The sequence below is a fragment of the Fusarium redolens genome (genome assembly GCF_020744475.1).
Source record: "Fusarium redolens strain MPI-CAGE-AT-0023 chromosome Unknown BKA55scaffold_5, whole genome shotgun sequence".
In the NCBI taxonomy this organism is placed as follows: Eukaryota; Fungi; Ascomycota; class Sordariomycetes; order Hypocreales; family Nectriaceae; genus Fusarium; species Fusarium redolens.
The window spans coordinates 381,249-393,183 of record NW_025763668.1 but is presented as its reverse complement, the minus strand read 5'-3'; the positions used below and the strand labels follow the sequence as shown (position 1 = coordinate 393,183).

Sequence of the window (11,935 nt, the reverse complement as noted above, 5' to 3'; positions counted from 1 at the left end):
TCCTCCGCATTGATCCGGCCTGCACATAGGAAAGCCCCGCTTCTCTTCTTTAGTCTTTTCCGTTTTAGCCTCGCTTGACTGCTTGACAGGCCTGCTTGATGGCCGACTTCTCCAAGTGTTCAGCATCCCATCTTCAGCAGCTGAAGCATTAAGGCTGTTTAATGTTAGTAGTCAGCTGTGATGTTAATGCTTTAATATGTTCTATTTTCCCGTTCTCAACTCAGTCTTCCCGTCGCCATCGCAAACTTAATTGCCGCTCGCACCGCCTCCAGGTTAGATGTTCATTTGGGTCCATCTGACGCCGACTTTCCGCCCAGGAAGAAGGAAAGGTTTCTGTCGCACTTAGCGTGCTTATTAACGGGTTAAAGTGAATGTGATGAGCAGCAGCAAAAATGCGTTGATTGATTGTTCAGTTGTCTCTTGTGCGGGGTTCCATCCCGCAGAGTTACTGGTAAAGCATATATCTAGATTATTAATACCGTAAGCTCTTAGAATTACAGACCATCGGGCATACATCGCAATGCCATCGCTATCGCCTCTAGCTCGGCCATGTATAGGTTCTAGTTATCTCACGACCTAAGGATAACTAAATATCTAGTTACTATCTTGCCTATTTAGTTAGATAATTAATATACTATAATACTACCTATACCTATAAGCCCTTCTCTATTAAAAGTATTAATTATAATTATAATATTATTAATATCTTTAGCTATTATTACTACTACTTCTTAATTAGCTTTATATACTAATAATATATAATTATATTATAATAATATTATATAAGCTTAAATTTTCTTTATTTACTTAATACTACTCCCTTTATAGGCAAATACTAAACTCTTTAATATTAATATATATCTTTAGCTTATAAATACCTTAAGGAGTATAAGTAAATATATCTTTAATAGGGTTATTATATTACTATATAATCTTATACCTGCCTAGACATACTACTTATATACTATCTAGATACTAGCTTCCACTTTAGCCACCTCTGTTAATATAGTCTAAAAAGCGCCTATAATAGCATACACTCCTGTCCTCTAAGCCCTATTAAACTAACTCAGTTCTCTCTCACCTTATATACAATTAGATAACAGAAGCATAGTCTATAGCTGGTGCAATAATTACTGCAAAGAGCTGCCTAGCTATTTATAGGGATAGTATCTTAAGCCTTCTTAGACATATAGCTGCTGCAAGACCTCTGGTAGCTGCTTTGGCTATATATTTCTTAAACCTTGGCTTTGCGTCCATAATGACTCCAAAGATCTTGGCCTTCCGCTTTGGGTTGATCACTGTTGAGACAGTGCGGCGAAGGTGGTCCGATCTGCTGGTGGCTGGGATGTGGCTACTACGTAAGGAGCTGTGCTCCTCTCGGACATATGTAACTTAGAACGAACAACAACACAATCAACTCGTTTTGCTTTAACACCCAGGCTTGCCAGATCATGACCTCTTGCGACTCCAAAGTATTCGCTGCGTGGACCTTTGGCAAAGAGCTGCTGGTAGAATACACCACTTCTCCAGTAGGTAAAGTCTGCATCTGCATTAGTAGCGCCAGTACTCCGAGGACTAGGCTTTGGCCCAGCTCGACGCTATGTACTTTTGAGAAGTGTTCGTTTCTTTGTCTCGAGCTTGCAGTCTGTGGTGAATTTGTATCGCAACTCTCCGCTTCTGGACTTGCTGAATGCCTCAACCGACAGATTATCGTCTAGAATGGGCGGTAAAGCCAAGATCTCTTCATGACTATCGACAAGGTCAAGTGTTTCGGCCTACAGCCTGACTTGATCAATATCCTTCTTCCCAGCATATGTGGCTTACCGCGTACATGGGCTTAGATTCTACCTCTCGTTGCCATATACTTGCATAACTTACAGCAGAAAGCATGGGTTTAAGATTTATAGGTGGCATTATAGCTTTCCTTAGTTTTGTTACTTCTGCTGCTTGTTTTCAAGATAGTGACTATAAGTTTACGGCGTAGAGAGGCTTGGAGTCTCGACGCAATTGATATGAAATAGCAAACTTCAATACCTGGCCACTTTGATGATTTTGGCTGAAACCTTACTAGTAAAGTCACCGAAACCTGCCACGTAGCTGTATATAATTAAGTAGCTCGCCTGTTACCCCTCCCGCTGAGATTCTTTTGCCATCTTCGACCTTTTCGCGATTCTCGACAACATGGTAGTCCTGGGGTTATTCCTGGCCCTTCTCGCCCTGGGCACAGAAAGCTTCGCTGCTGGTGCCACTGTTAGGTGCGAACAGCCTCTTGGACCCAATAGTGTCAGGCGCGTTCAGACCAACACGTCCACCAAGGTAGAAACAATCACCATCACCGACAATATTATCAGCCAAGATACCGGCACTGTCCGTCCCATCGCCACGACAACTACCATCAATAAAACAACCACGAAGATGGCAACAATCACAGCAAGCCCAGAAGCCAAGATAGCTACCAGCACGGTTACCAGTACTCACGATAGTTTCTCCGTGTTTCTCACTGCTGACCGTTTATTGAAGTACTAACTTCGGTTAATCACACACTAACCACGACCGAGACGCAGACGAACACGAACACCATTACGACTACCAGTTTTTACAATGTGACTATCTCAAAGAAGCCTAACTTTACCGCGATTCTTGATACGACTCAAATGGAAAGTAGTGATGAACGCGCGAAGACTCAGAAGATCGGGAAAAGCGTTCAGCTGTTTTTGTATGGTCAGACAAAGCATTGTACTAAAGAGATGCCGATATACACGAGGGTGACTCTCACCACCTTTCGCCAGGAGACACCGAACACCACCGAGATTTCTACCGAGACAAGCACGTCGACTATCACGACTACTGTGTTGGAGACTCAATATCCTTCGGGCCTTAATACCACCGTGACAATTACTGTTCGTCCCATCGAAACGGCATTTATCAACGCGACAATGACTACTACCGTTAATGAGACGGGCAAGTATCACAGTCCAAATTTGACTCGCTACATCAGCTAAGATGCGTATAGTCACCCTCGAGAGACAAATACCCCAAGACACCCACTACGCCGCCTGCTCCAGCGACAACATCCTCCGATACGCGCCTGGCAATCGCCTCATCACCTCATGGATCAACCAAGACTCCGATATGGCACCAACAATCGTAAGCGCCAACACACCACTCGACTGTTGCGTAGAGTGTATGAAGCGGCCATACTGCCGCATCAGCTTCTTCGGCCGGCGCCCTGGGGATCGTCTATCAAACTCCCCCAACTGCTATCTTTATATTACTCTTGACAGAATGAAGTGTGTCGAAGGGGCGCAGCCGCTGTACGCCAAGTACATTGGCGGCGTGGTGTCCAAAGAGCAGCCTCAGTATGTTTTCAGCAATGGGCCGTGCGGGCAGTTGAAGTATGGAGGGCATATAAAAGACAAGGAGAAGGATTGGAAGGGGATACTTAAGGACGATGTCAAAGATGGTTTGAAGCTCACTGGGGAGGCCAGGGGATTGGTAGATAAGTTGTTCGACTTCCCGAGATGATCGATAGGGCCTACTTAACTGAATTGACCGAAATTAGCTCAGCATCGACTGTCCAAGGTCCTCACATCTCAAGTCCATGGCTCTCGAATGTCGAACATTGTGTATAAAGATACAACATACATCGACGTGAGTTCAAAAGCTCCGGTATATCTTCAAAGCCCGCAAAATGAATTTTCGGATATCCGTAGTATTGGGAAGATCGAGGGTTGTCAGCAATCACAAGCTTATCATGACGCACTAAAATCTCGGAGAACGCCAAGAAGACCGAAAGGAATCCTCCGTAGCCAATCAGATGAGGCTGACATTTCTCACAGCATTCCGTAGGCGCTAGACTCCCCTGTGCTTACTGGGATTGTCGGATATCCGATTCCCGCGAATAGGGCTGACTTTGCGATAATGATTGCCAGAAATGAGAATGACGAGTGTAGATTGAAGTTGTATTAAAGTGAGGGGTCGCTTCATCGAAATCAATCTCATCATCAACATCCTCATCAGTATTTAACAACTACAACCAGACTAAACATCAAACTTCACCATTCGAATTCACCAATATCTATTCCCAACAGTAATTCACATCATTAAAAATGGTCGCAATCAACACAATCAAGAAGTCGAACCAAACAACCCTCCCCCAATCACTCCCCCAGAATCTCACAGCGGTTTTCCTCGGCGCCACATCCGGTATTGGTCGCAGCACAATCAAGCAGCTCGCCATCGCTACCGATAACAAATCGCCAACAATTTACATCGTTGGTCGAAGTACTTCAGCTGCTACACCACTTATCGCAGAACTCCGACAGAGCAACCCATCAGCCACAATTGAGTTCATTGAGCGAGATGTTTCCCTTGTCAAGGAAGCCGATGCTGCTATGAAGGAGATTGCGAAGCGGGAGACTAAAATTGACATTTTGTTCATGTCTGTTGGATTCATGTCATTTGAAGGGAGAAAAGGTAATATACAATCGTGACTGCATCGATAACTATCACTGACACTTTCCAGAAACCAAGGAAAAGCTCGAACCATCTTTGACAACCCGCTTCTACAGCCGTGTCCGAGCCATCGAAGTCCTCCTCCCTCTTCTCAACCGCAGCGAAAACCCTCACGTCACCAGCATCCTTGCAGGAGGCCAAGAAGGTCCTCTAATCGAAGATGACCTCGACCTCGCCAAGCCCGGCAACTTTGGTGTCGCTTCTGCAGCCCAACAAGCTGCTACCATGCTCACTCTCGTCCTCGAGCGCTTTGCCAAAGAGAACCCCAAAATCAGCTTTGTGCACGCATTTCCCGGGCTGACTGCTACACCACTTCTCTCTCGTGGTTCAAGCGGTATCATCGGGTTTCTGCTTCAATGGATTGTTACACCTCTTGGAGGGTTGTTCTTTGCTAGTCCTGATGATGTTGGCGCTCGAGCATTGTTCTACGCGACTAATGCGAGATACACTATTGAGGAAACTGAGGAAGCGGCGACACCTATTCCTGAAGGACTAAGCAAGGCGACTCGATCTGCTGGTGGTGTCTTTTTGGTTGATAACAAGAGTGAAGCTGCGGATAATGAGAAGGTCTTGGTTGGATTGAGAGAAAAGATGGCTGATAAGGTTTGGGCTCATGTGGATTTAGTGTTTGAGAGAGTGCTCTAGGAATAGTCGATAGAGGTTTGTGACAGAAGAAGTATAATTAAGGAGCAAGGGAGTTGGGATCATCTTGAGGGCGCAATTTAATTGGATTTTATCTACTTAGCAATAATAACAGTACTGACTTTAAAAACTCTTCCTTTCATCTAGACAATATGAGCGCGCTATTTATGAGCGATTGAATTCGAAAAGAATTTAATTAGTTCTCTGGAGCTTTGCCACAAAATATGGCGGTACGACAGATTGTCGCTCTTCGGGCCCGGGGGCCCGTGGAATCGAGTCCATGGTGGCGCGGGAGAGTGACATGTGTCTTAACAGGCCATAGCCTGGGCCGAGGCTGATTCTGTTAGGGCAGGAGTCTCGGCCCCGCGGGGGTCCCAATCACTATGAATCATCATGGCGATTACCCTAAACGAGCCTAGCCCCATTACTTTGACTCACCTCCATTATCCAATCATATTGATGCCATTGAAAGATGCACTTGAGATCTGGAACCTCAAACTCAATGGCCAGTACTATAAAGGATGCATGCTCTACCCATCTTGTTGAATCATTAGCATACATTCATCGAGATCTCTACCAAGTATTGAGCTTCAAAATAGCATCAATTCGGCCTTGACCTCCAACACTCGACTACTCAATCTCATGCTAGGAGCAACAACTACAGTAACTACAACCACCACGACAACTTCCATGGCCCTCCCTTTCCCTGAAGAAACCAGCCCTTTGACGCCATACGTCATGTCTATCAACAAGTCTTCCGATCCGGCAACTGAATCATTCACGCCAGGACAATGCCTCTTTTGTCCCTCTGCCTTCCCGACACTGGCCGAAAGTATCGTTCACATGCAAAGATCACACGGTCTCTTCGTTCCCTATCAGCAGCACCTCTTGGTAGATCTTGAGACACTATTCAGATACATCCATCTAGTTGTCTGTGAATACCGGGAGTGCATTTACTGCGGGACAAGCCGAACAACGGTTCAGGCCGTACAACAGCACATGATGGGAAAAGGCCATTGCAAGTTCGACGTGTCAGAAGGCTCAGAATTTTCCGATTTCTACGACTTTTCGCATGAATCTCTTGATCTAGGCGAGGATGCCGAGAGCGAAAACGACGAGGAAGAGCACTTTGAAAGTCCCCAAGTGAAACCTAGCCGAGAGCCGCTGCAGGTTGATCGGGATTCCATCCGCTTACCGTCAGGGCGACTCATCTCCAAAAAGTCATCAGCGCAAGTTGAGCCATCAGCTTCGCAGATGCGCGATCGCAAGTGGACTCCAAGGTCTCAACTCGAGTATTCTTCTGTCCAAGTTGACGAGGAGAATCCTATTCACGAGGAACCTGCACCCGGTACTTCCGATACACGGCTGCTATCAAGAAAAGAAAGACGACAAAAGGCAACGGTTACATATCAGCTTGCAAACATGAGCGCCAGCGACCGCAACGCTTTGATGCACCTGTCAACATCTGAGCAGCGCTCATTGATAGCAACCCAGCACCGATTTACGGAAAAGGTTCAGAAGGAAGAAAGTAGAAGGCAACGCAAGATTGACAGGAAGGGCAATAAGAATTTATATGCTTATTGGCATACGGAAACTCCAGTGTATCAGTGTGGATAGAAATTTCAAGAGAATAGAGATCCAATGTCATTAATTTTTGAGTATCATGTATCAACTATTCCGTGCGATAGTGAGGAAAGCAAATTAAAGAATGTGTAACTGAACTGTAGTATATATCGGAAATAGTTGGCGTTCATTATCCAAGTAATGCTTTGAGCCCCCTACACGAACTCGGAGGGTGAGCATGTAGGCATATGCTGGTAAATACGCCTTTGCCTCCGAAACCACAAGTTGGAGCTCCAGACTTTCCATAAGTATAGAAGACTGGATCTTAATCAATAGCGTTGCATGGCGTGCCAGGACCACCGCAATCAGGGCCGGAGAGTCGCTGGTGGCGGAAGCTTGGAAGACGTCAGAGATGGTTGACGCGACGATTATGGTGCTGGTACAATAGACAATTCTGCTTGTGAAAGAGGAAGCCGTAGTCACTGTAAGCTAATTTGATGATGGAATCTTACAACGCGAGCCGCTGGTTAAAGATAGATACATTAGCATGTCGTTTTTACTTATCAACGGCACCAATTTCTGAAAGAACATGAACATCGGGACCCATTTTCAGCTGAGTTCAGAGTGTCGCCAAGGTGACTGCCGTATTTTGAATAACTATACAAGCGACCACAAATACTCCGCCATAGGATCCTTCCACAGCAAAAGACATTCCGTCTCATTCGCCAACGGTCCAAAAGGCGGCTTCGAAAACAACGCACGAGTCTCATACCCTTTCATCGTGAAAATGCATCCAGGCCCGCTAACAAGAGAGGGAAACAAAACCAAAAGAACCGGCAACATCATCAGCATCAACATGCAGAAAAAAGTAATCATGACGGCCAGCAGTACAAGAAGAGCTGGTATCATGGCCCAGAGACTATTGACTTTTTCAAAGCCTGGGCCATTGTATACATGGGGTAGTGAGAAAACAACCGCGAAAAAGATTCCAACAAGGAGATAGAATGCAGTCATTGAGATTTGTAGCGAAAGAGTACGGGCAAACTCAGTGTAGATCCCGGCGTAAAACTCATATAGGAAGTGAAACGGAAGAGATTCGCCTTTGTATGTTGATGATGAAACGCAGGCTAGCCACGTCGCAGCTGATGTTGCTGAGCCGATATCTGAAACGTAGAGGATTTGATACCAGCTCGGACAACGGCGTGAATCACCGCGGCAGAAGATGATAGCTAGTTCTGGCTTGAGTTCTGGGATGTACAGCGTTTCTGGTGCTTGTCCGAAGCCAGGCAATTTGAGAAGGAGAGCAAGAGATAAGATAGAGACAGCGCCGCCGCCGACGGATAGCTCGAATGTTCGATGATCAACGACTGTAAGTGAATCCCAGCCATGTAAACTCTTTCGACGTCTGTAGAGAAATATCGTAGCTGCGAATTGGAAAAGTGTTCCGAAGATAGCTATGGCTCTTCCAAGCCTTATCCAAGCACTTCCAAAACGAGATTGCATATTTTCTTCCAATGAGCCCGTAGGTGTTCGACGAGGTTGTGTTGGTTTCTTTCCGAAAAGCGTATTCCATCGTCGTGCATAGGTTTCGAGATGGATTGGAAAAGATTTCGGGGACTGAGCAACGTTCGAGACGAATGATACGTTAATGATGACGATGCCGAGGGCTGTTTGTGTTATGACTATCAAGGGTGATAGAAGGAATAAGACTGGTTCAACTGTGTCGAGTCTTTCGTTGCGTAGGGATTGGAAATTGCAGAAGGCGACGACGGCTGTGAAATGGGCGACTATGAGTTTGACGACCATCTCTTTCTCAGTGCGACTGTCGCCATCTGGACAAATATCAGTTTCCATCGCTGCAACTTGCCATCAAGATCAAAGGTTTAAACGAAAGAGGATTTATTGAAAAGTGAAAAGTAGAATCAAGGCATTTATCTAGACTAGTTCCATTGCGGCTGTGTTGTGAAACATACCTACAGGCAGACTGACAGGCTGAATTATTGGTCATGCAGCCAATAGAAGTTCTCTTGACAGGGATCATGACTGGTGAGGGGTATCTTGGCGTTATCTTCCAGCCCCAGCCTCACTGTCCAACGTATCCATGTCTCCTCCTTGCTTGACAACATCCGATCGAGTAACAACGCGATACTTTTCCTCATCAATAGTAGCGAGGTTCGACTCCGCGACTTTTGTAGGCATCAGACCGTAGAACTCCTGAAAGCTCATAATCAACGGCCTCCAGCGGTCCGGGTCAATCCTATCAGCATAACCATCCATCCGCAAATCATTCCGAACATGTGTCCTAAGAACCTTGACCTCAATAGCTACCAGAATCCCCCTTCGATCCGGAACATCCTGCATCAACTCCATGCTGTTCGTAACCTCAGCTTCCATCTGCACAGGACATTCTGCAATACGCGGCGGCTGCACAAAATCAGAAGCTTGCTGCGTAAGACCTGAAGCGCTGAACTTGTCTTTGCAATGCTTGTAGCCGCGGTCTTTTTTGCCGGGGGGGATTGTAGGTGTACCGGTGGTTTTTGCGATGGGATTGATGTAGTGCGCCATGTCGTTGCTGGGGAGGTTGATGACGCATTGTTTAGTGCGGAAGAGGTTGATTGTTGTTTGGGATCCTGAGGCTAAGCCTAGGACGCAGCGGTGGCCGAGCCACCAGACGGATGATATTGGGCCAATGTTGGCAGTCCCGTCCTCGTTCGAGGTAGTGATGAGGGCTACTGGGGTTCCCCAGTACATGATAGCTGGGGTGATGATGGAGTGCGTATCTGCCATGTTGTCTGGTACAGCGGAGAGGATTTTGAAAAGGGGAATTGTGAGAAACAGTAGAGATTGAGAAAGGACGATGATGATCACCCTCATTGTAGTGTCTTCAAGGTATTGATTATGTATCCTTGGAACAGCTATCCTTAGTATCCATGTTGCTTTGGATATAGCGAATGAAACGTGGAGTTGAGTCTCAACGTGCTTGAATGGGCCATATCTGTAGCAACGTGGTTGAGAAACGGATCTTGCTACATATATGGCCAATAAAGAGTGCTGATCGTGCAATATGGGTCTCTAAGTCAGGGAGGCCAACTTTGCTATAGTGCAATCCCTTCAGTACTTCCTCCATCACGACTGTCATATTATCGACTTTGAGACTTTGCAGCGCATTGTAGCTTGAAGATAATTTTTGTGAGCTCAAAACAAGAGTCGAGTCGTTTTATGAGATGCTCAGGCTCACTGATGATTCAATGGTTGTGTACGGAATAGCCAATCGAAGGCCTCGCGTGACAAGGATCATTATTAGCGAGGGGTACCTTAGCGCTATTCTCTCAGGAACAAGATCTTCTGCCGAGGGGCCCGATAAGGCTGACTCATTATCAGCTGCTCTTGTCTCAAATCGTTCGATAGTGCTGACCAGCAGGTTTTCTGTTGGGAAAAACTCCAAATTTTCATCGCGCCACGTATTCACTGAGGGCATCGTCAATGGAGGCCCTTTATGCCAATTGGCGGTCTCTTCCGCTGTCATTATCTGTACCGATAACAGGATTTCTCATCATCGTTATCGCAACCGTCACCAACGTGGTTAGACAGCTATGGTTCCCGAATCCTCACCGCCCTCCCGTTGTATTTCACATCTTTCCACTTATCGGCAGCACAGTTCAGTATGGAATTGATCCATACAAATTCTTCTTCGATTGTCAAGCCAAATATGGAGATTGCTTCACCTTCATTCTGCTTGGAAAGTCAACGACAGTGTTTTTGGGGCCGAAGGGGAATGATTTTATCTTGAATGGGAAACATGCGGATCTTAATGCTGAAGATGTCTATGGGAAACTTACGACGCCTGTTTTTGGGAAGGAGGTTGTTTATGATTGTTCTAATGCTAGATTCATGGATCAGAAGAGGGCAGGTCGACCTACGCCATACGAAGAACGGCATGCTAACTGTTCATCGATAGCTTCTCAAGCTCGGCCTCACCACAGACTCATTGCGATGTTACATCCCCAAATTCGTGAAAGAAGTCGAAGACTACATCAACACTTCACCCTATTTCAAAGGCAACACCGGCGTCGTAAACATCACAGAAGTAATGGCCGAAATCACAATCTACACAGCCGCCGGCTCCCTTCTCGGGAACGAAGTTCGGTCCATGTTCGACAGTACATTCGCAACCCTCTACCGCCATCTAGACGACGGTTTCCAACCCATCAACTTCGTAATGCCGGGTCTTCCCTTGCCACAAAACTTCCGGCGCGATCACGCTCGTAAAGTCATGGAGGAACTTTTCAGCGATATCATCCGCAAACGTCGAGAGATTGGAAATCAAGGCGATGAGACTGATATGGTTTGGACGCTTATGAATGCCAAGTATAAAGATGGTGAAGATCTGCCGGATCATCATGCGGCGAGGATGTTGATTGCTATTCTTATGGGTGGGCAGCATAATACAGCTGCGAGCGGTGCTTGGCTTCTTCTTAACCTTGCGCATAAACCGCATCTTGTAAAGGAGTTGTATGATGAGCAGCTTGAGGTCTTGGGATCACCGCAGGAGGCATTGACCTGGGAGAATTTGCAAAAGTTGGCGCTGAATGGACAGGTCATCAAAGAGACGTTGCGTCTTCACAGTCCTATTCACTCTATTCTTCGACAAGTCAAGTCACCTATGCGAGTACCTGGAACAGACTGGGTAGTTCCTCCATCGCACACACTGCTTGCCTCACCCGGTACACAGGCACGATCTGAAGAGTACTTCCCGCGGCCTATGGAATGGGATCCTCACCGGTGGGATAAGATCGAGTCTCTTGACGACGCTAAGGGTAATGGAGAGACTGTTGATTACGGCTTTGGAGTGATGAACAAGTCTGTGAGCAGTCCATATCTACCTTTTGGAGCAGGACGACATCGTTGTGTTGGAGAGAACTATGCGTATGCACAGCTTGGCGCCATCATTGCAACGTTTGTGAGACTGCTCCATATTGAACAGCCTGACCCTAAGGCACCTCTTCCTGCGCCAGACTATTCAGTAAGCACTCCTCCCGACATTGATACGTTCTTACTGACTGTTGTTCTTAGTCAATGTTTTCCCGGCCTATGAACCCAGCCGTAATTCGATGGACTCGTCGTAACACGGAGACTGACTAAAAATAGAAACTGAAATAGAAATAGAAATATTATCTCCTATATCACAGTGCACTAGAAACAAAGTCTTTATATC

General features: G+C 46.2%; 5 protein-coding genes across 5 annotated transcripts; 4 read left to right on the top strand and 1 right to left on the bottom strand.

Annotated features, from left to right (window-relative positions):
* Positions 1-2,181: 2,181 nt before the first annotated feature.
* BKA55DRAFT_591774 (uncharacterized protein) lies at positions 2,182-3,525 on the top strand (the record flags this gene model as incomplete). Its single annotated transcript, XM_046195305.1, has 4 exons — positions 2,182-2,470; positions 2,521-2,961; positions 3,014-3,323; positions 3,372-3,525. 4 exons carry the CDS (start codon positions 2,182-2,184, stop codon positions 3,523-3,525), a joined length of 1,194 nt encoding a protein of 397 aa, XP_046051667.1.
* Positions 3,526-4,005: 480 nt separating this feature from the next.
* BKA55DRAFT_673366 (uncharacterized protein) lies at positions 4,006-5,288 on the top strand. Its single transcript, XM_046198027.1, has 2 exons — positions 4,006-4,476; positions 4,526-5,288. The coding sequence occupies exons 1-2, from the start codon at positions 4,110-4,112 to the stop codon at positions 5,158-5,160; spliced, it is 1,002 nt and encodes a 333-aa protein (XP_046051666.1). The 5' UTR covers positions 4,006-4,109; the 3' UTR covers positions 5,161-5,288.
* Positions 5,289-5,895: 607 nt separating this feature from the next.
* Positions 5,896-6,774, top strand: BKA55DRAFT_591772 (C2H2 type zinc-finger-domain-containing protein; the record flags this gene model as incomplete). Its single annotated transcript, XM_046195304.1, has 1 exon — positions 5,896-6,774. One exon carries the CDS (start codon positions 5,896-5,898, stop codon positions 6,772-6,774), a length of 879 nt encoding a protein of 292 aa, XP_046051665.1.
* A 603-nt stretch (positions 6,775-7,377) lies between these two features.
* Positions 7,378-9,507, bottom strand: BKA55DRAFT_505684 (uncharacterized protein; the record flags this gene model as incomplete). Its single annotated transcript, XM_046187210.1, has 2 exons — positions 7,378-8,582; positions 8,808-9,507. The coding sequence occupies 2 exons, from the start codon at positions 9,505-9,507 to the stop codon at positions 7,378-7,380; spliced, it is 1,905 nt and encodes a 634-aa protein (XP_046051664.1).
* Positions 9,508-10,111: 604 nt separating this feature from the next.
* On the top strand, positions 10,112-11,912 carry BKA55DRAFT_673363 (cytochrome P450). The gene is made up of 2 exons (XM_046198026.1): positions 10,112-10,626; positions 10,679-11,912. The coding sequence occupies exons 1-2, from the start codon at positions 10,204-10,206 to the stop codon at positions 11,813-11,815; spliced, it is 1,560 nt and encodes a 519-aa protein (XP_046051663.1). The 5' UTR covers positions 10,112-10,203; the 3' UTR covers positions 11,816-11,912.
* The last annotated feature ends 23 nt before the right edge of the window (positions 11,913-11,935 follow it).

Coding starts and splice junctions, on each gene's coding strand:
- BKA55DRAFT_673366 (XM_046198027.1), top strand. CDS start 4,110: ATGGTCGCAATCAACACAATCAAGAAGTCGAACCAAACAACCCTCCCC. Junction 4,477..4,525: donor GTCATTTGAAGGGAGAAAAG/GTAATATACAAT, acceptor GACACTTTCCAG/AAACCAAGGAAAAGCTCGAA.
- BKA55DRAFT_673363 (XM_046198026.1), top strand. CDS start 10,204: ATGGAGGCCCTTTATGCCAATTGGCGGTCTCTTCCGCTGTCATTATCT. Junction 10,627..10,678: donor GATTCATGGATCAGAAGAGG/GCAGGTCGACCT, acceptor GTTCATCGATAG/CTTCTCAAGCTCGGCCTCAC.